The sequence below is a fragment of the Podarcis cretensis genome (genome assembly GCF_951804945.1).
Source record: "Podarcis cretensis genome assembly, chromosome: Z".
NCBI lineage: Eukaryota > Metazoa > Chordata > Lepidosauria > Squamata > Lacertidae > Podarcis > Podarcis cretensis.
Window position 1 is genome coordinate 31,820,912 of NC_137184.1, and position 24,183 is coordinate 31,845,094.

Below are 24,183 nucleotides of genomic sequence, written 5' to 3' on the forward strand. Positions count from 1 at the left end.
CATTACTTCCATAACACAATCCTATACATGTCTACTCAGAATAAAGTCACACCGAGTTCAGTGAGGCATATTCCCATAATATGCGTGTATAAAATCGCAACCTTAGGTCTAGGTGGGGTTCACCTTCTTAACAAGAAGCTGGTTCCTTTAGGAAAGTTATAACTCTGCTCATGTTCACAGCTGTATTCTTTAATTTTTTTTTTAAATAATAATAATAAACAAACTCTGCATTTGTTCAGGTGCATTACACCCTTAAGGTTTTAAAAAACAAACCTCTCCACATGCTCAGAAGCTATGTGTCACTGAAGAGCAGCTGTGTAACTAATTGTGTGCCATTCTAGGATCTTAAAAAGTAAAAGGGTAAAGGGATCCCTGACCGTTAAGTCCAGTCGTGGACAACCCTGGGGTTGGGGCGCTCATCTCGCTTTACTGGCAGAGGGAGCTGGCGTACAGCTTCTGACTTAAGTCGCTCCTGGAGAAACCAGAGCAGTGCACAGAAACTCCATTTACCTTCCCGCCGGAGCGGTACCTATTTATCTACCGGTACTTGCACTTCGACGAGCTTTCAAACTGTTAGGTTGGCAGGAGCTGGGACTGAGCAACGGGAGCTCACCCCGTCGCGGGGATTCGAACTGCCGACCTTCTGATCAGCAAGTCCTAGGACTCTGTGGTTTAGACCACAACGCCACCCGCCTAAGGGTTTACAATTGCTTAAAGGCCCACATACATTACCTGTGTTCTTAAACTCTCTCTGCACATGTTTATGGGCACTGTAGCTCTTTTGGGGTGGTAGAACGTCTGTACATGCTCAGAGGTCCTCTCTCGGCCAGAATGCTAAGTGTACTAGCAGCCTGATCCGCGGGAGGGCGCATAATAAGGACCGCGCTCTAGTAACAGGAGGCCGCACCACTCAGAAACCCGCTAAGCCCTTTGCTCCTCCCCTCAGCATGACGAACTGGAGCCTACACCAATAACGAGGGGGAGGAAAGTCGGAGGGGGCGGTAACTGTCTGAGACGTTCCCGCCTCTAACCTCCGGTGGTTACCTAGGTGATCAAACAATCAGGCTCCGCCTCCTCACGTGTCCCACAGGCGTTTAGTGGTGGTGGTGGAGGAGGAGGAGGAACACATCGCGGCGCGGCTTAACTCACGCCTCTCCTCTGCGAACGCGCATGCGCGCGGCGGCGAAGACCGGGGGCGGGGCCTGCTAACCCCTTGGAGGAGGAGATGGAGGAGGAGCTGGGGCTGGAGCTGGGCGTGTCTCCGTCGCCGTCACGCATCGGCAGCGCCCACTCCTGCTCCTCCCTCCTCCGCCTTGAGCAGGAGGCCAAGCGCAAGAAGCGGGCGCAGCAGCAGCAGCGCAAGGCCGCCGACATCATGCCGGGTGAGAGGCGCTAACGTTCGCCGCGCGGGAACCTTTGGAGTGACGTCACTCCGCTTGGCTGGGGGTGGGGGAGAGAGGAGAGAGAACCTGCCCGTTAGTTATCTCCTCCCCGGGGAAACCTCCGTCTCTACCGCCCTAGTGAGTTGCTATTATAAACATGCCACTTGGTGCCCCGCCATTGTTCCAGTGATCTCGGGATAATCCCGTCCCCGTCCATGTTATCACCATCACCACAACAACCCTGCAGGGTAGGGCAGGTGGAATGGCTGGCTCTCTGAGTGACCTTGAGTATTAATGGCTGGGCGAGGGGTACAAGGGGACCTTGGGACACAGGTTCTCCACGTACCCGTGGGTCGTTTTACTAAACTTTTACCTATGTTAATCTGTTGTGACCCATGGACAGCCTGAAAGGGCAATGGCTGTGGGATGGAGACCCCGAAGCATTTGAAAGACTCCTCACAAATTCCCCTCATGGAAGTGATTCCTACTACTAATCGGATCCCCCATGTGTCCCCATTTTCCAGGGACAGTCCAGGATTTGCAGAAGCCGTCTCAGTTTCTGATTTGATTCCGAAATGCCCCGCTTTTCCTTTGTACATCCCTATTTCATCAGAGGGTATGGTCAGTGATCTGACCCCCCCCCCCCAGCCATCTGAAGGCAACCCTGTACAGTATAGAGAAGTTTTTTTTTAATGTTTGATGCTTTATGTTTTTATATATGTTGGAAGCCACCCAGAGTGACTGGGGCAACCCGGTCAGATGGGTGGGGTATAAATAGTAAAATAATAATAATAATAATAATAATAATAATAATAATAATGGAATTAGGACATCCCTATTCTTGTTGGAGGGTATGCTATGTGCTACAAGCAACCAGATGGAAAGCTGTTTATCAGTTACCTGTCAGCTGCATGTTGCTGAGCCTGCTACTATGCCATGCCTTTTGTATCATGCGTGTTGTGGTTCTTATAGATTGAGCCTCCTTAAGATGAAACATAGGGAATTGCCTGATACTTTCTGTCTGTCCATCCAGCTCAGTGCTACCCTTACTGATTGGCAGCGGCTGTCCAGGATTTCAGGCAGGGAGAATTTTCCCAGTGGTACCTTGAGATGTGAAGGATTGAACCTGGGACTTTCTGCCTGCATAGTAGATTCTCTGCTACTGAGCTACAGCTCTTCCCTTGAGGATCTTCAAACAGACATCATTTGACAAGGGTGCAAGCCATTGCACAGAGCTAAAGCATAGACTTTTCCATGAAGAAGGCCCCATGTTTAATCCCCAGCATCTGTAGTGAAAAAGAACTTTCATAATGGCTTTTGGAAAGGCCTTCAGCTGAAGTCTTAGAAAGTTTCTGTTAAGAGTGGAAAATACTAGGCTAGACAGAATAGTGGACTGGCTCAGGATAAGGCAGCTTCAGGTGGCATCTTTATGCTTACTGGATAAATTATAATGTGAAGTGGAGACATCCCACTGTATCAGTAAAAAATGAACCTGGTGTTTTAAAGACTGAATGTGCTATAATTCCTATTGTTGACAGTGTGGATAGAGGGAGGATTTATGTGTTATCTCTTATTTTAAAAACCCAGCAATTTAGGCCCCCCCCCCAAATACAAAAATATTTCAAGTTTAAGGTTCTACTAGTGTTTTGCTGTGTTATTTAGGGTTGCTGCCTTGCAGGGGTGAGGAACCTGTAGCCTTCTAGATGTTGCAGGACTCCAATTGCTATAAACTCTAGTCACTGTCTGTCCTGGCTGGGGCTGATGGGCGTTGGTGTCCAGCAACATCTGGAGGGTCCTTATTCCCCAACCCTACTTGTATTGCTTAAATAGCAGATGAAAGCTTCCTTCTGCTCCTCTGTCTACAGTAGGCAAAAATTGGGCAGCAGTTGGGCCTTGCTTAAATAGGATAGAAGTTCAGCAATGGGCTTTATCTTCTTCCTTGCTCATGTCTTTTTCTTTGATTTTGCAGTAGGGCGAAGCAGTGATGACGTGCTGGATCTGACCAAGTACACAAAGAACCAGCCATGGTGGCGCAAGCTCTTTGCACCCAGCTCAGGGTCCAGTGCAGAGAAGTACAACGTAGCAACCCAGCTGGCAATCGGAGGCGCCACTGGATGGTGAGACAGTGCTGTACATTGGCTGCATTTGTGGTAGATGGCAGGGAACAGCAAATTCACCCAACTCTTGTAATAACACTGTGCTACAGATTGCCGTTTTTACTTACTGCAGATGGAGCTGCCTTGTCAGTTATTCTGTGTAGTTGGTGTAATTTTCCTGAATTATCCCCGTTTTTGATTTGCAGGTGCACTGGCTTCATCTTCCAGAAGGTTGGGAAACTGGCAGCGACTGCTGTGGGAGGTGGCTTCTTCCTGCTTCAGGTTGGTGGTTGCCTACCTTGGGCTTGGGAGTAGTTGACCAGTAGATTGGGGTATCTTGGCTGCCTTAACTGCAGAAAACTGCATGCAGCTGTGACTCATCTTTTTCACATGAGTGGTTTAATGGGATGTCTAGGCAGCATTCACAACCCAGCCCTAATTAGGGCCTCTTGTTCACTGGCTTGCCTGTGCAGGAGATTCAAGTTGGAACAGTTTGGTAGTTATAGCTGTGCCAAATGGCCTCTTGATATTTTCCACCCCATTTGCGGGCAAATAAATTTTGAGTGATGGTGGTTGATTTCACCATATTCTCCAGGATAGAGCCCACCATTAGCAGTGGCTTTCTTTTCTGGTAATGTATTTTTCTCTCTGCGTTTAGCTGGCAATCCCTGAAAGTGGCAGCAACAACTATTTGTGTTGAGCAGCTTAAGCACCATTTTGCATCCTTAGCAGGACTCCAAATTTGTTCTGATGGTGGTGGTGATGCTGATGAACAGTATAGTATCCACTATAAAAAAAATAATGGAGAAATTTCTGCACTGTGACGAGTCTTTTGCTTGTGGGGGAAGAGGGGGAAAAATGGATAAACATCATTCGCAGCATTTTGGCTCTGCTGTAGTTTCTTCATCATTCCCTGGTAGAGTTTTAAAATATTCCTGGCAGTGGCAGCTTCTAGTTCGCAGTTGCTGCAGCTGCATATTGCTGAATCTGGTACTATGCCATGCCTTGCAAATAATGTGTGTTGCTGTTCTTATAGAGACTCTGGGCATTTTAGCAGCCTACAGACAGGTTGTTGCACTTAATGGAGTTCTAGCACAGTATAGTAGCTAGGGTGTTGAACTGGGACCTGGTAGGCTAGGGTTCAAATCCCAGCTCAGCCATGAAGCTCACTAGGTGACTTTGGACAAGTCATTCTCAGATGAAACCATCTTGCAGGATTGTTGTGAGAATAAACAGGGAGGTGGGAGAACCATGCAGGCTACCCTGAAGTCTTTGGACTGAATGAAATATCTGGCTGAAATGCTACAAGTGAAGTTTTCTGTCTAGAGACACGGTGGCTTGTATACAATATTAGTCCTACTCAGAGTAGACTCATTAAAATTAATAGGCATAGCTAACTTGAGCCCATTCATTTCAATGGGTCTACTCTGGCTAAAACCTAGATTCAACCCAGTGTGTGTATTGTGGGGTAATGCATCATATCTTGATATCTGCTTATCTGTTAAAGCAGGTGTGAGGAAATTTTGGCTCTGCAGATATTACTGAACTACAATTCCTACCACTGGCCATGCTTGCTAGGTCTGATGGGAGTTGTAGTTCAGCAGCATCTGGAAGGTCAACGGTTCCCCACTCCTGTGCTAAAGATATAGGGCCTCTGAAAATATTAATATAAAAAGAGAAGATGGTAGCAGGCCATTTTGTCTTCCAGCTGGATTATCAAAGGATCTCTGATTTTTCTTTTCTTTTTTTTTCTATTGTTTTGTGCAATATAGGGTTTTGGTTGCCACTAGAGAAGATTCTGATAGCATCAACAGCAACACATGATCACTTGCAGCAAAGCCAATCCACTGCTAATTTTAAACATCAGCATCAGTGGAACAGCTTCTCTATTTTAAGCTTGGTGCTCACACAAAAAATGATCTTCGTCTGAACCTTACTTGCTTCTGTGCCTTCTATTCCAGCTTTCATGCAGGTCTTCCATGTGATAGAAGAGCAACTGCTGGAGTGTATTGGGGAATGCACTGGCTCAGTGGGCTCTTCAGTCATCCATGGACTCCCCCAAAATTGCTCAGTCTTACTGAGTACTGGCATTGGTTATATTTGTTTGATTCATCCAGGCTTTTCTTAAAACATCCATTCCAGGGTTTGTGTGGGCAACAGAGCCCTGCAGTTGTGATTCTTTGTGTTAGATTACCAGTCTTCCTGCTAGACAGCCAGTTGTATTCTGTACACATTAAGCAGTAATTCTTAACTTTTTCAGACCTGGGATTCATCTGTAACTTGTTCATGCATTTAGGCTTGCATTTTTTGACTGACTGGGTTTAAAAAACAAAAACAAAACACCATATACTTATATAGTGGTAAGTGCTGCTGTTGTGATCTACCTTAGATCAAACTGTGATCCAGTAGTGACTCCCAGTTCACCGGTTGAAGGCCAGTGCATTAAAGCAGGTGTGTCAAACTTTTGGCCTTCAATATGCTGCTCAACTACAGATTGTATCATAACTGGCCATTGACTGCTTCCTGAGGTTGATGGGAGTTGTAGTTCAGCAACATCTAGAGGGTCAATGGTTCCACACACCTGCACTAAAGAAGGCTAGGTTCCTGCTGTCCTTGACTCCAAATGCTGTTTTGTTCACTGCTTTTCTCTATAGCTGCAACTTATTGGAAGGGCAGTTCTCCTGGGGCTACTGCTTTGAGCTGCTATGTAGCAGTGTGGATGGGATACAAGAAGTGGGCAATGCTGTCCATAAATACTTGTCCAGCTAGACATGTAGTGTTTTGCTTCAGGAAACATTTTCTCTACTCCAGCTTGCAAACCACACAGGCTACATCAAAGTGGACTGGCAGATGGTTGAGCGGGATGTGAGCAAAGCCAAAGAACAGCTGAAGTTTCGTGGGAGCACCACCAATCAGCTGACACCAGAAGTGAAGAGCAAAATGGATGAGGTGAGACTGGTGGGCAAGTTGGAGAGATACAGGAGGCTAGCAGCAAAGCCTTGAGTAGGAAAAAGTGTTTGATGTGATAACTATGCAGTAAAGAGGAGATGGTCAAAAATTATTAAATATGTTATGGGTGACCTGCAGATGTTATTAGACACCCAACTCACATCACTCCTGTCCTGGACTACTGGCCCAAAGGAGGGCTCCTGGAACTGGTTGGGTGCAGGTGTATCATCATCATCATTTTATTTGTATGCTGCCTTTCCACAGTTGAAACTATGCTCAAGGCGGCTTACAACATGACAAGATTGACATAATTACAAACATAACAGAAGTCATAAACAATCAATAAAAAACATCAAGAAGTACATAACCAAATGGAAACAATTTCCACGTAAATCATGAGATCTAAAACTAAAGATACAGCAATAATATCAATAACAGCAACAAGCTCTCTCAACCTCCTGTGCACAATACTCTAGCCCAAGAATCTGTTGGTTGCCTAAAATGCCAGAGTTGTAAGTTCTGGTGCTTTACTAAAGAAGGGGTAGACTTACAGCAAATCAGCCTGACAATTCTCCTAGCCTTTGCAGATGTGGGACAAGATATAAGAGATGACTTATCCACACCCAAGCAAATGTTTATACATTCTTTATACAGCAAAGCAGCACACATCATTTCACCTGGCTAGATGAGGGCATAGGTGGCAAATACCTTACAGATAGTTCTCCTTTCTGGGCTCAAAGCCCAGCACTCCAAGACCACAGATAAGGATCACATCAAAGCAAGCCAATTAACATATATCAAAACAAGTGAATATAAACATATATATGAGCTCATTGTTACAGCAGCTACCAATTAATTATGGGATTATCTTGACTACCAGTATGGCGTTAGCAAAGCTTCTGAAATAGTTATCCTTTGGTTCAATACAACTCTAAGCCAGGATAGAGGTCCAGAGGTTCCCCATCCTTGCATTAAATTGAGAGGGAGGTGTGAGAGCAGACAGTGTTTGCTTACCGAGTATGGCTGTAACAAAATCAAGATGGTACACTGAAGGGAGAGCCAGTTTGTCAGCAGCAGATTTCAGATTTCAAGTATAGTTGATAACTTCCAGGCAGAATCCAGAGAGAGTTCTCACTTCTGAAGACTCTGGTCTGAGTAGGCCTGCACAAGCAGTGGCCCACAGAGTCGGGGCTCTTATGCTTGCTGCCGCCTTATAATTGCAAATGTGGGGGTGTCATTTTGTCAGGCACTTGAGCAGCCACAATGCATGTCCAGGAGGCAACATGTAGCTTCTGAAAATCAAATAGGGACCAATATAAGATTTGCCTTTTCTCTTTTTCAGGTGATCTCCTTTCTGAAGAAGAATGTTCTCCTGACTGGAGGGTTTGTTGGAGGGTTTCTGCTTGGCATGGCTTCTTAGGAGCCTCCACTGATCTGGCTCCTGTGCTGCTGTTGCTGCCACCACCATCTCCTACTCAGTAATTGTTCGTTTTCTCCATTGCTGAACTTGTCCGCTGGAACATTCTGACCTCTCTCTGTATGCACCTTATGGCCTCCAGAAACACTGCCACAAGCTCCTTTTGCTCCTCTCCTTTTTTCATTTGATTGATTGGTCAGTGGTTGAGAGGCAGGATTAGGCTGAAGGCTGTTTGCTGTGAGGCTGATTCCTACTCCTGCCTGATATGTCAGGTTTTGTATAATCATCCCCAAATTCTTTTCCAGTGGGAAAATGTGCACAAAATGTTATGATGGTACCCTGCAGGGGAGCACCCAACTCCCTTGTAGGCACCTTCTCATTGTGTTGTACCCCCTGGGTGGCAAAGAGTACAGCCTGTGCTTTGGAGAGCACAGAAGCTTAGCAGCCTAAGGAGAGGGTGTGCCAGGCCATGTCCCAAAATAACCTGCATCTAGTTTTGGCTTATTCTTCCCTGGACAGGCTCTGAATACTGCTTCCTAGAAATGCCAGCAGAAGAGAGAAACAGGTCTTCCTGACACCTCCCAAACTTTTATTTTTACCTCTTGCTGAAGCCACAGAGCTGGAATGATCTGTGGAAACTCTTGACTGCTGTGTGGGATTTCTGCCATCCTCTCCTGCTGAAGGAGGCCTAAAAAGCTTGTAGTGGGTGGGGTGAACCCTCTTCCCAGAATATGTATTTTGAACACTCACTTGATTATGGTTCAGCTAAACTTTGCTCTTGGTGGTAGAACGGCTAAAATAATGACTGGAGTTGGAAAACATTCTACATGACTCACGCCATTGGTAGCAAAAGTTACTGGATTATAGGGATGGAATGCTGTGTTTTCTGCTGGAGCCTCCTGCTCTGTCTTTTATGGACCTCCAGCTCCCTGAAATGTATGGAAGAAGAGCTGGGCATGGTCTGCTGTTGCTGTAAACCAGCCTTCTCCAACCTGGTGCCCTCCAGATATTTTGGTCTTAGCAGCCCCAGCCAGCATAGCCAAGGGGAGTTGTAGTCCAAAATATCTGCATGGCACCACTCTGGGGAAAGTTTTTCTAGATTATGAGTGCTGCATGAGAGATGTGACTCTTGCCCCCCAAACTGAAGATGGAGAAGTAATGGTTGGATTATATTGACAGAAGTTGGTTTATCTCTGCATGAGTTGCATTCTGGACAGAAGCCTGCACTTTTCATATCTGCTCCAGGAGCACTTAAAGCTGATTTTCTAATACGTTTCCCCCCCCCCCCCTTCCTGCAGTCCCTACCTGTCTGTTACAATATACATGTAAAAATTAAAATGATATCCTGAGCTACGTTTATAAATGAACAGATTTATTATAGCAGAAGCTTTAATGGTTCGGAGCAGGGATAGGAACCCATGGCTCTCCAGATAGAGCTGCACTGCAACTCTCATCATGCCATCAACTATGCTGGGTGACTGATAGAAGTTGGAGTCTGGCAACTTCTGAAGGGCTTCCCCAGCCCTGGCTTTTAAAAATACTACTCTTGTTAGTTCATTCTTGCAAAAGGCTGCCCTGCAAATTTATTATTTATTTATTTATTAAATGTATATACCATCCTTCATCCAGAGATTACAGGGTGGTTTGTGGCATAAAAATAAAAAATGGAAACGCAATATAGATAACATATTAACAAAACAAAAACAAACAAACAAACAAACAATAATCCCTTGTCCCCCAAACACATTTAAAAGGCCATAAATTGTTTAATCAGCCAAAGGTGATTTCACCTAGCACCTAAAGATATGTAACGAAGCTGCCAGGGAAGCCTCCCTGAGAGAGCATTCGACAGATGGGGAGCCACTGCAGAAATGGCCCATTCTCGTATTGCCACCCTCCAGACCTCTTGAGAAGGGGCCACATGAAGAAGGGCCCCAGATGACGCTTTCAGAGTCTGGGTCAGTTCATACGGGGAGAGGTGATCCTTGAGGTAATGCGGTCCTGAGCCGTTTAAGGCTTTATAGGTCAAACCCAGGACTTTGAATTGGAAACTAATTGGTAGCCAGTGCAGTCAGGCCAGGATTAGTGTTATATACTCGAACTGTCTTGCTCAGGTGGGCAACCTGGCTGCTGAATTTGGCAGCAGCTGAAGTTTCCAAATTGTCTTCAGAGGCAGCTCCATGCATAATGTGTTACAGTAATCTAACCTAGAGGTTACCAGAGCATAGACAACAGAAACTAGGTTATCCCTGTCCAGATAGGGTCACAGATGGGCCACCAGCCGAAGCTGATAGAAGGCACTCTATGCCACCAAGGCCACTTGAGCCTTAAGCAGCAGCAGTGGGTCCAGGAGTACCCTCCACAGCTACGTTCCTGCTCCTTCAGAGGGCAGGAAACCTCCCATCCTGGTCTAGTGAACCACCCACTAACAGTGCCTCAGTCTTACCTGGATTTAGCTTCATTTTGTTGGCTCTCATCCAGTCCATTACCGAGGCAAGACAATGATCCAGCATATCCACTGCCACATTTGCAGATGTAAAGGAAAAGTAGAGTTTTGTGTGAGTAGCATATTGCTGACAGTGTACTCCAAAACTCCATATGACCCCACTCAGCAGTTTCATGTAGATGTTAAACAACATGGAGGATAAAATCAAACTCTGTGGAACACATATTGAAGGTTCCATGGGGCTGAACAGCACACCCCAAGCATCACAATCTGAAAACATCCATCCAAGTAGGACCAGAACCACTTCAACCATCCTTAACTCAGACAGCCGCTCCAGAAGCATACCATGCCTGATGCTATAAAAAGCCACTGAGAAGTCAAGGAAAATTCACAAAGACATATTTCCCCTGTCTCTCTCCTAGCAAAAGTCATCATACATGGCAAGTAAAGCGGTTTCTGTGCTAAAGGTGGGCCTAAACACTGATTGAAATGGATCTAGATAATCACTTTCCTCCAAGAAAATTGATTTGGTCTGTGACCACCCACTCAGTAACTCTAAGAAGGGGGACAAGGATATTGACAAGCTGGAACATGTAGAGCAGGGCAACCAAGATGATCAAGGGTCTTGAAACCAAGCCTTAGGAACAGTTGAGAGTTGGGTATATTTTGCCTGAAAAAGAGACTGAGAGAAGATTTGATAGCTGTCTTCAAATACCTAAAGGGCTTGTTTTCTTCTGCTCTGGAGGCTAGGACTGAAACAATGGTTTCAAGATACGAGAAAGTAGATGACGACTAAATATCTGGAGCTTTCTTATGGCAAGAGCTGTTCAACAGTGAAATGGACTCCCTAAGAAGGTGGGGGGCTCTCTTTCATTGGAGGTCTTTAAGGAGAGTTTTGGTGGCCATCAGTCATAGATGCTTTAGTTGAGATTCTTGCACTGCAGGGGGTTAGACTAGATGAGCCTTGGGGCCCCTTACAGCTCCCATCAATCCTATCCACCAGTGAATGGTAATGAATGATGGGAGTTAGATTTCACCAACATCTGAAGCGCCACAGATCTGAGGAATAAACAGTATATTTGGGTGCTGCTTTTTTGCCAATCTCATTTATTTTTTGACTTTATCAGGATTTCATTGCCTCTTGAGCGATGATTGAAAGAGCCAATCTGTTAAGTGGCCACCAGAGGGTGCTAAAAGAATTGAGCTGGCCTCCAGTTTGGAAACAAGGGCATAAATAAGGAAGAACCACGTTGCTGAGAGAGAGAGACCATCAGTGAATGTGGGGTGTTGTTTTTTTGTTAAAAAACAAACCCAAAGCAGCCACCCACAAAAACTCCAGTAGCTACCCACACTTGAGTCTAGAAAACCGCTAAAAGTTTTAAAATGTTTTTATATATTTAAATGTTTGAGGTGAGAGTTTAAAATAAACTGGTTTTGCTGTATTTTGTTACTTGATGTTTGTTTTTTCCTAGTACCTACTGTACTGAAGTGAATGCTGAAGGGAGATACGAATTTAAGGCAGGGGTCAATAATTGTTTGGGCCAAATGGCTGCATTCCTCATGCAGTTCGGGGATTGCATGCTGGAGTTACCTGCAAACACACACACACACACACACACACACGCATCCATACACCTTTGTACACAAGGTTATGCTTGGAGGACAGCTACATGCCTATGGGATGTCCTTATTCTGCACACTGCGTCTACAACTTAACTGAGCTATCCGCAATGATGCCAAGGTCCTGTTCCTGGTCAGTTACTGCCAGTTCAGATTCTGTTCACCTATATGTGAAATTAGGATCCCTCCACCCTATGCATCACTTAACACCTGCTTGCATTGAACTGCATGTCATTTCAATGCCCATTTGCCCAGTTTTTAAGGCTAGTTTGGTGTTCTTCACAATCCTTTTGCTTTAATGACCCTGAACAATTTGGTGTCTTCAACCAAACTGGCTGCCCCACTATATAGTTTTTGAACAAGTTTAAAAGCAGATCCCAGTACAGATCCTCAGGGGGACTCCACTTTCTACATCCCTCCAGTGAGAGAACTGCCCATTTGTTCTTACTTCCTGTTCTTTAACCAGGTGCTGATCCACAAGAGATCCTCTCCTCTTAGCCCCAGTTGTGACACCCACACCCACCAATTTGGCTTCAGAACAAGTTAAGGTGACAGGAAAACCTAGTGACTTTGTACAAGTGGCTTGCAGACTGTGCCGCCTCCCACTTTTAACTAAAGCAATAACATGCTTACGCAAATCCTTGCCTGGGAGTAAGTCATTTGAATTCAATGTGGCATGCTTCTGAACAGACAGGCTTAGAATTGTGCTGTATTTTTCTGGGTTAACATTAACCAGCTCCCTGAACTGAACAGTACCTGTGAAAAACTACTTTATCTCAAGTCAGAATTATGGTCTATTGTGCCCAGAATATCTTTTCAAGGGTTCAGGCAGCTGTCTGTCATTTGCTTCCTTTAATGAAATGCCATGGATCTAATCTGGGACCTTGTGCATGCAAAGCAGATCTCACCAGTGAACTATAGCCCCTCGACAAGCAATCTTCAGTATTTACCTTCTATACCTTCTTTGTGAAATAAACATGCAATCACTACTGTAGTGGCTGCATGCGTGGTACAGGTGAAATCTGAACCAAGGCATTTCCTTATTCAGAGATTGGGCTGTTGACTACTGTGGCAACAATAATCCTCTGATCCTTGCTCACTACAGAAATTCTCACTACAGACTGAGTTAGTTAAAATGTAAGTTTGACATCATACCTACTCATTTTGTAGTGAGCAAGAATCGTGAAGGGCTAGTTACCACAGTTACCTTGCAGCATCTGCCTACTACTCACCAGTTAAGTGTATCTAGCAGGGGCTCCCAAACTGGTCTACAAGCCTCATTCAGGCGGTCTGAGGTGTGTTTATTGATTTGTACTGAAGATGGGAAACAGCATATCCATTACATTAAATATTTATATTGATTTCTTTAATTGCTTCTTTTATTTCTTACATTTTACGGCAATTTGAATTTATGGGATTCAAAATGTATGTAAGAGAAGCAATAAAGTTTAAAATCATTTAACAGAGTACATTAAAATTGCTACAACCAGCAGAACAGTCATTAAGTCCACCAAGACGCTCAACAATTTCCAAGTTATCTGGGTGAGAAGCTTGGAAAGCACTTGTATACAGTGGTACCTCAGGTTATGAACTTAATTCGTTCCGGATGTCTGTTCTTAACCCGAAACGGTTCTTAACCCAAGGCGCACTTTTGCTAACTGTGCCTCCCGCTGCCGCCACTGCGCGATTTCCCTTCTCATCCTGGGGCAAAGTTTGCAACCCGAGGTACTACTTCCAGGTTAGCGAAGTTTGTAACCCGAAGTGTCTGTAACCCAAGGTACCACTGTATAGGATTGCAGCCTAGAAAAGGCAAGACAAGCAAGAGATGTTGTAGGCCATACGTCTTAAAAACCATTCTTACAGTTCTGAAAGTATGTTCAGATAGTTTATTTTATTTTTGCAGCATTAAAGTTAAATATTTCCAACACAGATTGTTCCACTGGTTTTGGTTATGCCTGCTTATGATGCACACAGAACATTGCAGTGGTCTTGAAGTTACTTCAACACTGAGAGGTACTAGATTGAACACAGAATAGTAACAGGATGGTCAAAATCCTCTGAGATGTGTTCAGGAGGGTCTCAACTGGGGGGAAAGAGATGCTACAACCACATTCCAATTGAAATGAGGCTTTGCTCACACAAGTTGCAGAGTGGGGGATTTTAAAAATACCTCTTCCACCACTCTGGTTTTCCAGAAAGTGACTATTGCTTTGCAAAGGCGGAGGGGGAGAACACACCACTCTATAGCTATCCCTGAAATCAGCTGCTTCCACAACAGCATTCACATAATTAAGCATTGTGCAATTGGATTTGAGTGCTACTATATCTACAGTCCAAAAGAAGAAGTGGTATGTCCTGTTTTGCAGATAAGGAAACAGAGGCACGCAGGTAACCTAACTATTGCCCAGCCAAAAAGAGGGTAAGCCCGAGTTCTCTGGAGCTTTAGTTGCCAACACTTCATACAACTGCACAGCAAAATGCAGGAGCACGACAAGGACAACTTCTGAAAGACTGGGAAGTGCCGACTTCACGGGAGTACAGTTTCTGCATCTTAAGGATGTTATTCTGTGTCTAATAAGGTTGTTTTAAAAACTTAAGATTCCAGCATAAAGGCTGCTTGGACTTCACTTTGCAGTGAAATATTGCTACTCCTGATAATAAAAGTAGATGACGTTGAACATTTACACATCAAGTTAATTCTACTCCAATCTAATCCACAATAAGGCTACAGTACTGACACGTTTTGATAGTAGAACAACTAGCAGCTCTACCCTTAACAGACGGGCCATTGTTCTCTGGCTTCTGAGAATGTCCGAAAGAGGAGCTGCCTTGCACCTCGTGTCAACGCAAGCGGTGCAGATGAGGTATTGCGCAGCAACGAAGTTTGCAGGAATGTCTTCCACTCCCCCAGAGGTTAGTACATCCTCAGGGTTTGGGGGCTTGAAATCCGTGGGAAGAGGATACCTGCTTCTCTCTGTCTTTTTCCTGCAACTCAAACCCTGAGCAGGAGATGGATCTGCCCTTGGGAAAGCGGGCACAACATCTTCTCATCTCCTGGAGAACGGCTTCACATTTTGATTCCAAGTAGTTGTTGGCTGTGGGAGATGAGGGACAGGAAGCAGAGCAAATAGTGAGCAAGCTGCAAAACAGGCATATTAGGGTTCCCGCACAGAAAGCCACGTTTTGAGAGTGTATGGTCACCTTAGACTACCCCCTCCACCTGCTACTGAAGACATTCCTCACATTTCACATTTACATATAAAAGTGAGGTCTCTGCTATTCAATTTCCCACCTAAAGCACCTTCGTGTGGAATGATGAAAAGATTAGGGGAGGACTAGTACCTCTGATAGGGACGCGGGTGGCGCTGTGGTCTAAACCACTGAGCCTAGGGCTTGCCGATCAGAAGGTTGGTGGTTCGATTCCCCACGATGGGGTGAGCTCCCGTTGTTCGGTCCCTGCTCCTTCCCACCTGATGTGCAGTTCGAAAGCACGTCAAAGTGCAAGCAGATAAATAGGTACCACTCCAGCAGGAAGGTAAATGGCGTTTCCGTGCGCTGCTCTGGTTTCACCAGAAGCGGCTTAGTCATGCTGGCCACATGACCCGGAAGCTGTCTGCGGACAAATGCCGGCTCCCTCAGCCTATAGAGCGAGATGAGTACCGCAACCCCTGAGTCGTTCGCGACTGGACCTAACAGTCAGGCGTACCTTTACCTTTACCTTTAGTACCTCTGATGGGAGTAATTTGTCCACCTTTGGTCTCCACCCTGCACCCAGCTCTCACCTGTGGCTCCTAGAAGCTGTCAGCATGCCACAGCAGCCACAGCCTGGGACCGGCTCTATTGGCTGGCTAAACCAGGTGAGGGTAGCTAATGGGCCTCAAGCCCTCAGTGAGTTAGGGACTTTGCCCTGCATGCAGAGACAGGCGCCAGTGGATTGAGTGGATGAGACCAATAGTGGGTCCTGTGGTCAAGAAAGCAGTTTCTGCTCATGCTGTAGAGGGAAGTGAGGGGCAGATGGGGCTTGTCAACCTGGGGAAGCAGCCCACCTAGGAGAAGGAAAACTCTGATCCTAAACCTCTGCTGCTTTGTGATATATCTTCAGGAGTTCCTAAGATGGCTGGATAGCGCCTTGTAACCCTCCTTCCAGCAACTCCTGAAGCCAGGATGGTGCCAAACATATTACTCTGCTTTCCTTTTGACCACATAAGTGAGGCCAAGAGTAGGGTCCCGCTATCTGGGCAGCCCAGGACTTTCATACACACGGCCCAGGGTTGCACCCCAGTGCTGCTAACACAGCGGTTTGACTTAACCTACAGAGGCGCATTCCACTGTCTCTCGAGACAGGATGCCATTCTCCTCACAAGAAGCACTCTGATACAATAAGGCAGTATCAAGCCAGAAAGGACATTTTGCAATGGCCCTTGGTCAATTTCCAATACAATATTTCTGGTTGATCTGTCACCTAAGTAATTTGAAAGAATCCAAATGCAACACTTTTTATGAGGACCAAGTGAAGTGTCAGCACCCAGAAAAAACCAAGCTTTTGAGAGCCCCAAAATTCTTTTTTAGGTTGGGTATTCATGTAAACCAGTAACAACCAAAAGAGCAGGGGACAGGTTAAAACATGTTTCGTTACATGGTAAAATGGGAAACCCCTGCAGCCTGTAACATCTTTTCCAGGTTAGTCTTCCTTTTGATTACTAAGACACAACTGGTAGGACTGTATCCCAATTCAAATGAAAGGTTTAAATTCATTATAACAGTCCTACCAATTGTCTTTTGATAAGTTAAGGGCAAAGCAATAGGAGAGCTTTGCCCTCTCAATGCTCACAGAGCATCACTGTCCCATGCAAGCACAGCTGAGGACTTTAGAACCTTCTCCTACAATTGTCCACCTACAGAGCACAAAGGTTGTTACAAAAGGTTCCCAATGGGAAGAGTGTTGGAATAAGAAAAGACATTTTCTTTCTCCACAAGCTCAGAGTGTCTGGATGGGTCCAGGTCTTTGTGAACAGAGACTAGCCTTAAACTTGAAAGTATCATTCATTTCAGAGACCGCTGGTCACTTACTTCAAAACCAGCACATTTCAGAACAAAAACATAAAAGGGATGTTCATTCTTTCTGTTTCAAAAACACTTCACCTTTAGCAGTTGGCTTGGAAGATGACTCAGAGGTACTGTACAGCACATACAGAAGATCTCAGGTTCAATCCCTGTCATCGCCAGTTAGCAAAAATGCCTCTGCCTGTCAGAGATGCTGGAGCAATAATGAATGTTCCAGGTCCCCTCCAGATGCTGCTTACCTTCAGAGATAATGTAGGTAGCAATCAGAGAGAGAACATTCTCTCTGGTGGTACCCCATGAGTACCATGTTGGACTCGTCCCACTCACTTGAGTTTTTAACAGTCACTAAAGCACATCAAAGTGCAAGTAGATAAATAGGTAAATGCATTTCCGTGCACTGCTCTGATTCGCCAGAAGTGGCTTAGTCATGCTGGCCACATGACTCGGAAGCTGTACGCCGGCTCCCTCAGCCAGTAAAGCAAGATGAGCGCTGCAACCCCAGAGTTGGCCACGACTGGACCTAACTGTCAGGGGTCCCTTTACCTTTACCCAACTTCTATTGGTTTTGTTCCATTTTATTTTCTTACTGCCGATTAATTTTTGCAATTTCAAACTATAATCTTACTGAACGGCTTGAAGACCCAAAAAAGGCAGGGATGGGGAACTTGCAACCTGCTGGATGCTGTGACCCGGCAGCATGGCCCAATGGTCAGAGATTATGGGAGTTGGGAGTTCAGCAACATCTGGAAGGTCACAAGTTCCCTATCCCAGGTATAATCATTTTTAATAGCTTTTCTTTTTTTTCTTTTTAAATGAAACAAACCCAAAACAACGCAACATACCTTGCAAGCATTTCTGGATTTCACAGGCATATTTCTGGCAGGGGTCTTTCTGAGCCATGTCTGTGGAACTAAAAGAAGAGGAAAATACAACTGTATTTAAGAACTAAGGGAATGAGTTAGCAAGGCATCTCCTAATAATCCTGCTCACTGGCAAAGCCCGCTTTTCTTGCACAGCAAGGACTGATCCCTTTCAAGCACATCCAAGGCTACAGTCCCAGAGCCCTCTGAAAAAGTGTCTCTGCCCAATCAAGCAAACCAGTGTGGAATACAATGTCTCGAGCCCTCCCATGTCCCCCAAAATCATGTCAAAGATGAGACAAGAAACACCTATGATTGCTTCGTTGGTCTAGTAAGGTCCAGGTTCCTCCCTACCCACCCCTGCCATTTCTAGGGTGACACTTAGGACTATAGATGCATCCTTTTCATTGTGGATTCTGCACTGAGAATAGGTTGGACTAGAATATTTCCAAGGTCCCTCTATGAGCAGCAGCTTGGACAAGAAGGCCCCCTGAATAACCACCGGGGGGCAGGGGGAGAGATCACCAAATAAGCACTGACAATGCTTGTTGAGACAGGGTTCTCCCCTCTGAGTCAATGTCTTGCATAGCATGAAGGGGGTGATGTAACTTCTGGCAACGCTGAAGCAGATTAGTACAAAGGTGGGGAACCTGTGGCCCTCCACAGATGTTGCTGCGCTACAACTTCCATCATCCCTGACCACTGGCCATGCTGGCTGGAGCTGATGGAAGCTGAAGATGCCACAGGCTCCCTCCCTCCTGGATTAGTAGAGCAACGAACCACATTTGCAACATTCTGAACTTGCTGAACAGCGAGGCGGCTTTTCAGACCAATTTAACTCAGCAAGAATGCACAGGCCACTTTGCTGGGTCAGAACAATGTTTATCCCACCCCACAGTAAGAGCCCTGCCAAAGGCCTACCAAGCCCCACAGTGACCGCGGTCAATCATATGCCTTCCGAGAAGCTCACAAGCAGGACAGGAGGACAATAGCCCTCTTTTGCTTTTGCACCCCAGCAATTGGTTCAGCATCTTGTCCCCTGTAGTGGCTTCCCAGCCGCTTCCAGGAAACTAAACATGGAGAGAACACAATGGCAATCGCCGTGCCTTGTTGCGGACCCCAGCAATGCCCAGAAATCGGTGCCCTGGCTATATTTCCAGTGGAGGGCAGCGGGGGGAGGGGGTGTTCCATCCTGCCTACCTAGAACTCCCCCTGTTGTTTCAACTGGCCGCGGCACTCTTCTTCACTGCCTGTCCTAATCTCTTGGGTGGCAGCACTGCCAAGAGAGCTGCCTGCCATGCTCCACCACAGAGGCAGTGGCTTTTTAGTGCTGTGAGTTACCACATAAAAAACAAAACAGGGAGACCATCCTAGAGTCACACAGCTCCTGAAAGACAAAAACCAGCATTAAAAGAACCGCCATGAGTGCAAAAAGTAAAGAGAAAGGAGGAAGGGGGGGCGGGGGAGGCTGAGAGTGGGAAAACAGCAGAGCTCACCAGATTTAATCACTTGGGAGGAGTTTCAGCAGCAGCTCTTCCACTCCCATGATCTGCAAGAGACAAAATAAAACATTCATTGCATCCCAATAAGATGCTGGGTCATCAGTGCTGGAGTCACAGCTAAGCAGCTTGTATCTTTTTTTTTTTCTTGCCTGGAACCTTACCATTAAATGGTGTTCGATGTTCCAGATGCGAGAGTTACTGTCCCGGTACTGCTGTCCCTCTGAAAGCTGCCACATGTGGGGCAGTTGGGATGCAGGGAGATGGCTGGGGCACACCGCCTGGCCCAGGGGGACCCGGACTCTCCTGATCCGGGCTTTCACTGTATCTGCCTCCTGGGTGGAGAAGCAACCAACCCCCCCCCAAAAAAAAAACGGGGGTGGGGGGGGAGAGAACATGAGGTGTTGCTAAAAGGCTAAAACCAAAACACCAATGCAAAAGGGTGCCGAGAGTATTCCTGCTTACCTCTTCTGATGCCACCAGCCATGTTTTCTGGTTCTCATCACAGTAGACGCCTATGCGCCGCACCCAGAGGCGGACCGGTGGGGCTCGGGGATCACCACCTTCCTCTCCTTCTGCCATGCCCCGTTTCTCTTCCTAGGAATGCCCTCCCTTGGCTCCCATTCTACACATGGTCCCCTTTGTCTCTGAACAAAGACATGGGATGAATTGTTAGTCCTGAAAAGAACTAGCACTGGGCATGGCAGCCAGGTGGAATGCAACTTCCCTGAACTGTGAGAAGCATTTTTTATTATTATTATTCTTTTAAGAGAAGGGTGGGGAATGCTGGAAATGTACAGCTGCCACAGTAAAACAGGAAGCTGTCTTGTTGGTCTATCTGAAGTCAGACCATTGGTCTATCTGGATCAAATCCTGAATGCACCCACCTTTGCCAAAATGGAGCCCCCCCCCCAAAGATGTTTTGGACTATGATGGTCATCAGACCCAGGCAACACAAGATGCCAGGGGCTCCCCATGGTTACAGGCTTTTCCGAATCCTATCTGGAAATGCCAAGGACCTGGGTCCTTTTCCATGCAAACCAGGTGCTGCATGACCCTGGGGCCTCAGGAAATTCTTTAGGAAAAATACAGCCCGCTTGAAAGACTCACAGCAATCTTTTTGGATGAAATGTGCTACAGAATCATGAACTTGGAGCTGTTTAATGGGACCTGCTGTCATCCAAGTTGGCCACAGAGTACCGAGGATGCTTGCTGCACAGCTGTCAGCAACTAGTGGTCTGTGGACGGAATGTGGTTTGCAGATGACTTAGCCCACTAAACTGATACTAATTTGTATCTATCCATTTGCTTTCCAGTCTTTTTTTTCCCATTTTGGTTCCTCTGTTTTCTTCTTTCACTCAATTCTCCATTCCAATCTGTAGCATCTTCTAGGAAAGGGGGGGGACCTCCCCCCACAACATCCAAACTTGGTCAGTTTCATCCACAAAACCTGAAAGTTAGGAGGAAGTACAACCGCTGCCAGTTCTCTCCTTTGCTCTTGCTCAAAATACTGCAAGTACTGGAGAAGCTAGGAGTGCAAAACTATGGAAATTGTGAGGAGCAAATTGGCTGAGTCCCACCAACCCCGAGTACTAGAAGTTCCCCTTTCCCTATTTCAATTGAGTTGTCAAGCAGTGGTCACTGGCATAGGAAGATGAACATTATTTCAGCAGGGAAAGTCTATTCTACTTGGCAACTCACCACAGAACCCATGGTAAGACAAGTTAAAACCCTTGTACTGGGGCAAAGCTTTGTATAAAAAGGGTGACACTGATAGAGTGGGAGAGGAAGAAAAATTAGAATAGCACCCAGAAGATAGAACTTAGTTAGTTTCACATTTTGGTCATGATGGATACTGCAAAGGCTAGAGTGCTTATCACAACTCACGATATGTGTGTGCGGAATCACTCCTCAATAGTGTGGGAAGTGTGGCAAGAGTCGGTGTGAAAGGAAAGACAGCAGATTAAGAAGACAAAAGCACGTAGCTTTTCTGAAGCACAGCAGGAGCACTTCCTTTCCAGCGAATTAAGCACCTAACTACAATGATGTCTTAAGCCAGGGGTAACCAACATGGCGTTGCTCTCCAGATACAATGATGGCCACCAACATGGGTGACTTTAAAAGAGGATTAGACAAATTCATGGAGGGATAAAGCTAGTCATCAGCCAGATCCAGCCGGATGTTTTTATACATTGTTGGACTCCAACTTCCTGTCAGCTCCAGCCAGCATGGCCAGTGGTCAGGGATGATGGAAGCAGTAGTCCAATTAGCATCTGGGGGACCCCATGCTGGCTACGTCTGCTCTAAGTTGAAAGGAGAACAAAGTCAGGTTCACATGCTAACATTCTGGGAGTATAAACGGAGGTTGTGGTGATGTGGTTAACTGCTTTGGAACCAGCCCTTGAGAAATTTGTATCCACAGCCACATCGTTGCAAAAGATGCATGAAGAGGATCGAGGCAGGAGGCTTCCCCCCACCCCCAAAATGACACAGCCAGTATAATTCCTCCAGCACTCCACAGGTATCCTTGGAATCAAACTGCTAAGCATACCATGTACTGTAGGGGGCTCAAAGCACACACAGACTAAGAGTCAGCACACACCCTTGTTGCATGCAAACTGTATTGGCAGTAGCCCGCCCCTCCAAAAAGTTGACATGGGATCAAGATACTATCAGAGCCAGCTGGGACGCACTTACTCAAAGCCCACAGTTTTCTTTAGTGATATAAGTGCCCAAGCTTTCGTTTCTGCAGCAAACTTTCCTAACAGAACAAAGTACTCTTATTTTGTCATGGGACTATGTTCCACTTTGACTCAGAGAGGAGACCATGGCCAAGACTGGTGGGTTTTCCCCTCCCCCTACACCTGGGGGGGGGGTCTTCCAAATAAGTTTTCTTTCCATGTAGATAGAATCACAGGGCTCAGCGTGCCTTGTTGCAATATCCCCCTGCAAGTTCTATTAATATCATCAGCCCCTAAAAGTGAACAATTTTCATATGAAGAGAATGCGGCTTAAAAGTCTGTTTGTGCACAGCAAAGGTGTTGTGAGAGGGTGACCAATGTTGTAACTGTGCCACCAGAGTACGAAAGCCCTATTGTGATCCTCACGGTGCTCTTTCACTCCTATAAGCAATCATAATATCTGTTACAAAGTCAGTCAGCCACCCCCCAGAACTGGAAACAGCCACTAATTTCCCCAGAATTTTCCCTCATCTGCCGAATCCTGCTTGTCAGAGGAAACAAAATAAAAGTAAATAAAAGTAAATAAAAGATCAGCAGGAGACATTACTGACTAGAAGATAAAACAACAGCAACCTCTCTGGGTCAGGAAGTGACTACCTGATCTATGATGATGCCTTGTCTTTTAAGCCTCTGTTCCAAAGCTGAGCTTTTCACAACTGAATTTCTCCTTCATCACCCTCCAGGCAACTGCTTATCAGGTTACCAGAATGCAAAGAGGTGTGGCCTTGTACAGCTACTGCAAAATAGACACCGATGAAACTACCTTTTACAAGACAAACAGGAATGCAATTGGTGACGGCAGAAGGGTGGTAATAAACCTGAACTACACAGAAAATCAGCAACCAAAGGAGACTGTAGTTTCCACAAAGCAGTTGATTATTGCAAATCATATCAAAACAACTGTTTAATGAAAGGTACAACATGAAGAACGAAAGCCTTGACTTTCACTACTCCTTCCTACAAGTTGCTAAAATCATGGTCAACTTAAATGTGCAAAATTAAGAAACTTCTTCCCCTCCCCCCGTCCTTGCTCCTGATTTTGAGGAGTATCAATGTAACAGAGACAGTACTGTAGGCAGTTTCTGGCCCAAAGAAACTCCACCTAGAAAAGCCTCTTTCTAAGCAGTATAAGACCAGGAAGAAGGACTTGCGTATCTTTGTTGAGGTTAAGCTTCCTGGACTCAGGCCAGATGCGTAAGTAACAACAGAAATCAATTACATATTCCCAATGTAATGTCAAGAGTGAGGTCTTCTGGGGAAAGGGCCCCTTTGGAATATCCCACTTGGATTTCCACCGGCAGAGCTCTTATACCTTAGCAAACAGAAATCCAACAGGCAAATCTTCGCTCGTCGCTGCAGCACTATCCTAGAAGCTACACCTCTTGAGTTTTCGCTTGCCACACACACACAAAAACCCACAGGAAAGTAGCCTGGTTGATCTAGCAGGAGTAGCTGCTGAAAAGAGAACATATTCATCTGCATCCTCTAGGTTGCCAGTCAGTTCCTTCCTACGTTCTTCCTACGTTCATCACCTTCTTCTCCCCCCCTTCCCCACTGAAAGAAGCTCTGAGCATCATCAGTACGAGACAGGCAGAAGCTCTACAGGTCCAGCTTTACCTAGTGCAGCGGAGAAGCTACGCCTGTTGAATTTCTGCCAGCAAAGGGAGCTTGGCCACTTCCCTAATCCCAGCTCACCCAAAGTTTCCCCCCTCCTCCTTCTCTCTTCCACCCCCCCCCCCACTATCCAGGGGGAGTCTCCATGGCAACAGTTCCCTCACTCTAGCGGTGAGGAAACTGCCCTGATTTGCACGCAGAAAGATCTAGCACCCCACACCGCCTCCCCGGCGAGGCATGCCTCGTCCCGCTCGAGGAGTAGCCGGGCGCTACCTGGCCGCCAAAGTGGAGCTTCTCCGCCCTGCACTCGGCGGGTCTCCCTCTCCCTCCCGCTTCAGCCCCTCAGCCCCGCAGGCGCGCAGCTCTGCACGATGCCGACGCCCCCCTTCGGGCGGAACCGACCTGGGCCAGCGACGCCAGCGGAACCAAAGAACGCTCCTTGCGCGGGGCTAGCCGGACACTTCTGCGGACGGACAGGAAGTCGGCGTTGTCCAG

At 46.2% G+C, this 24,183-nt stretch overlaps 3 protein-coding genes across 11 annotated transcripts; 1 reads left to right on the forward strand and 2 right to left on the reverse strand.

The window, feature by feature from the left end:
• The first annotated feature begins 1,116 nt into the window (after positions 1-1,116).
• FUNDC2 (FUN14 domain containing 2) lies at positions 1,117-11,732 on the forward strand. Its single transcript, XM_079962350.1, has 5 exons — positions 1,117-1,382; positions 3,352-3,499; positions 3,685-3,760; positions 6,290-6,427; positions 7,770-11,732. Exons 1-5 carry the CDS (start codon positions 1,226-1,228, stop codon positions 7,845-7,847), a joined length of 597 nt encoding a protein of 198 aa, XP_079818476.1. The 5' UTR covers positions 1,117-1,225; the 3' UTR covers positions 7,848-11,732.
• CMC4 (C-X9-C motif containing 4) lies at positions 9,129-19,171 on the reverse strand. Its single transcript, XM_079962362.1, has 3 exons — positions 19,035-19,171; positions 17,817-17,884; positions 9,129-15,005 (listed from the first exon to the last, which is right to left on the reverse strand). Exons 2-3 carry the CDS (start codon positions 17,872-17,874, stop codon positions 14,836-14,838), a joined length of 228 nt encoding a protein of 75 aa, XP_079818488.1. The 5' UTR covers positions 17,875-17,884; positions 19,035-19,171; the 3' UTR covers positions 9,129-14,835.
• MTCP1 (mature T cell proliferation 1) lies at positions 19,082-24,176 on the reverse strand. 9 transcript variants are annotated; one of them, XM_079962356.1, is made up of 6 exons: positions 24,091-24,176; positions 22,672-22,807; positions 19,799-19,980; positions 19,498-19,668; positions 19,331-19,383; positions 19,082-19,221 (listed from the first exon to the last, which is right to left on the reverse strand). In XM_079962356.1, exons 3-5 carry the CDS (start codon positions 19,913-19,915, stop codon positions 19,336-19,338), a joined length of 336 nt encoding a protein of 111 aa, XP_079818482.1. In that variant the 5' UTR covers positions 19,916-19,980; positions 22,672-22,807; positions 24,091-24,176; the 3' UTR covers positions 19,082-19,221; positions 19,331-19,335. The 9 variants fall into 9 exon arrangements, with proteins under 9 accessions (XP_079818482.1, XP_079818479.1, XP_079818478.1 ...); XM_079962353.1 differs by having other exon boundaries at positions 22,672-22,810; positions 24,091-24,168; XM_079962352.1 differs by having other exon boundaries at positions 23,962-24,099.
• Positions 24,177-24,183: the final 7 nt, after the last annotated feature.

What these genes read in the sequence shown, in the direction of transcription:
- FUNDC2 (XM_079962350.1), top strand. Translation starts at nt 1,226, where the DNA reads ATGGAGGAGGAGCTGGGGCTGGAGCTGGGCGTGTCTCCGTCGCCGTCA. An exon ending in ATCGGAGGCGCCACTGGATG is followed by an intron (nt 3,500 to 3,684) that starts GTGAGACAGTGC and finishes TTTGATTTGCAG; the next exon opens with GTGCACTGGCTTCATCTTCC. An exon ending in TGAAGAGCAAAATGGATGAG is followed by an intron (nt 6,428 to 7,769) that starts GTGAGACTGGTG and finishes TCTCTTTTTCAG; the next exon opens with GTGATCTCCTTTCTGAAGAA.
- CMC4 (XM_079962362.1), bottom strand. Translation starts at nt 17,874, where the DNA reads ATGGCTCAGAAAGACCCCTGCCAGAAATATGCCTGTGAAATCCAGAAA. An exon ending in AATCCAGAAATGCTTGCAAG is followed by an intron (nt 15,006 to 17,816) that starts GTATGTTGCGTT and finishes CATCTCCCACAG; the next exon opens with CCAACAACTACTTGGAATCA.
- MTCP1 (XM_079962356.1), bottom strand. Translation starts at nt 19,915, where the DNA reads ATGGCAGAAGGAGAGGAAGGTGGTGATCCCCGAGCCCCACCGGTCCGC. An exon ending in GGCTGGTGGCATCAGAAGAG is followed by an intron (nt 19,669 to 19,798) that starts GTAAGCAGGAAT and finishes TTCTCCACCCAG; the next exon opens with GAGGCAGATACAGTGAAAGC. An exon ending in ACATCGAACACCATTTAATG is followed by an intron (nt 19,384 to 19,497) that starts GTAAGGTTCCAG and finishes TGTCTCTTGCAG; the next exon opens with ATCATGGGAGTGGAAGAGCT.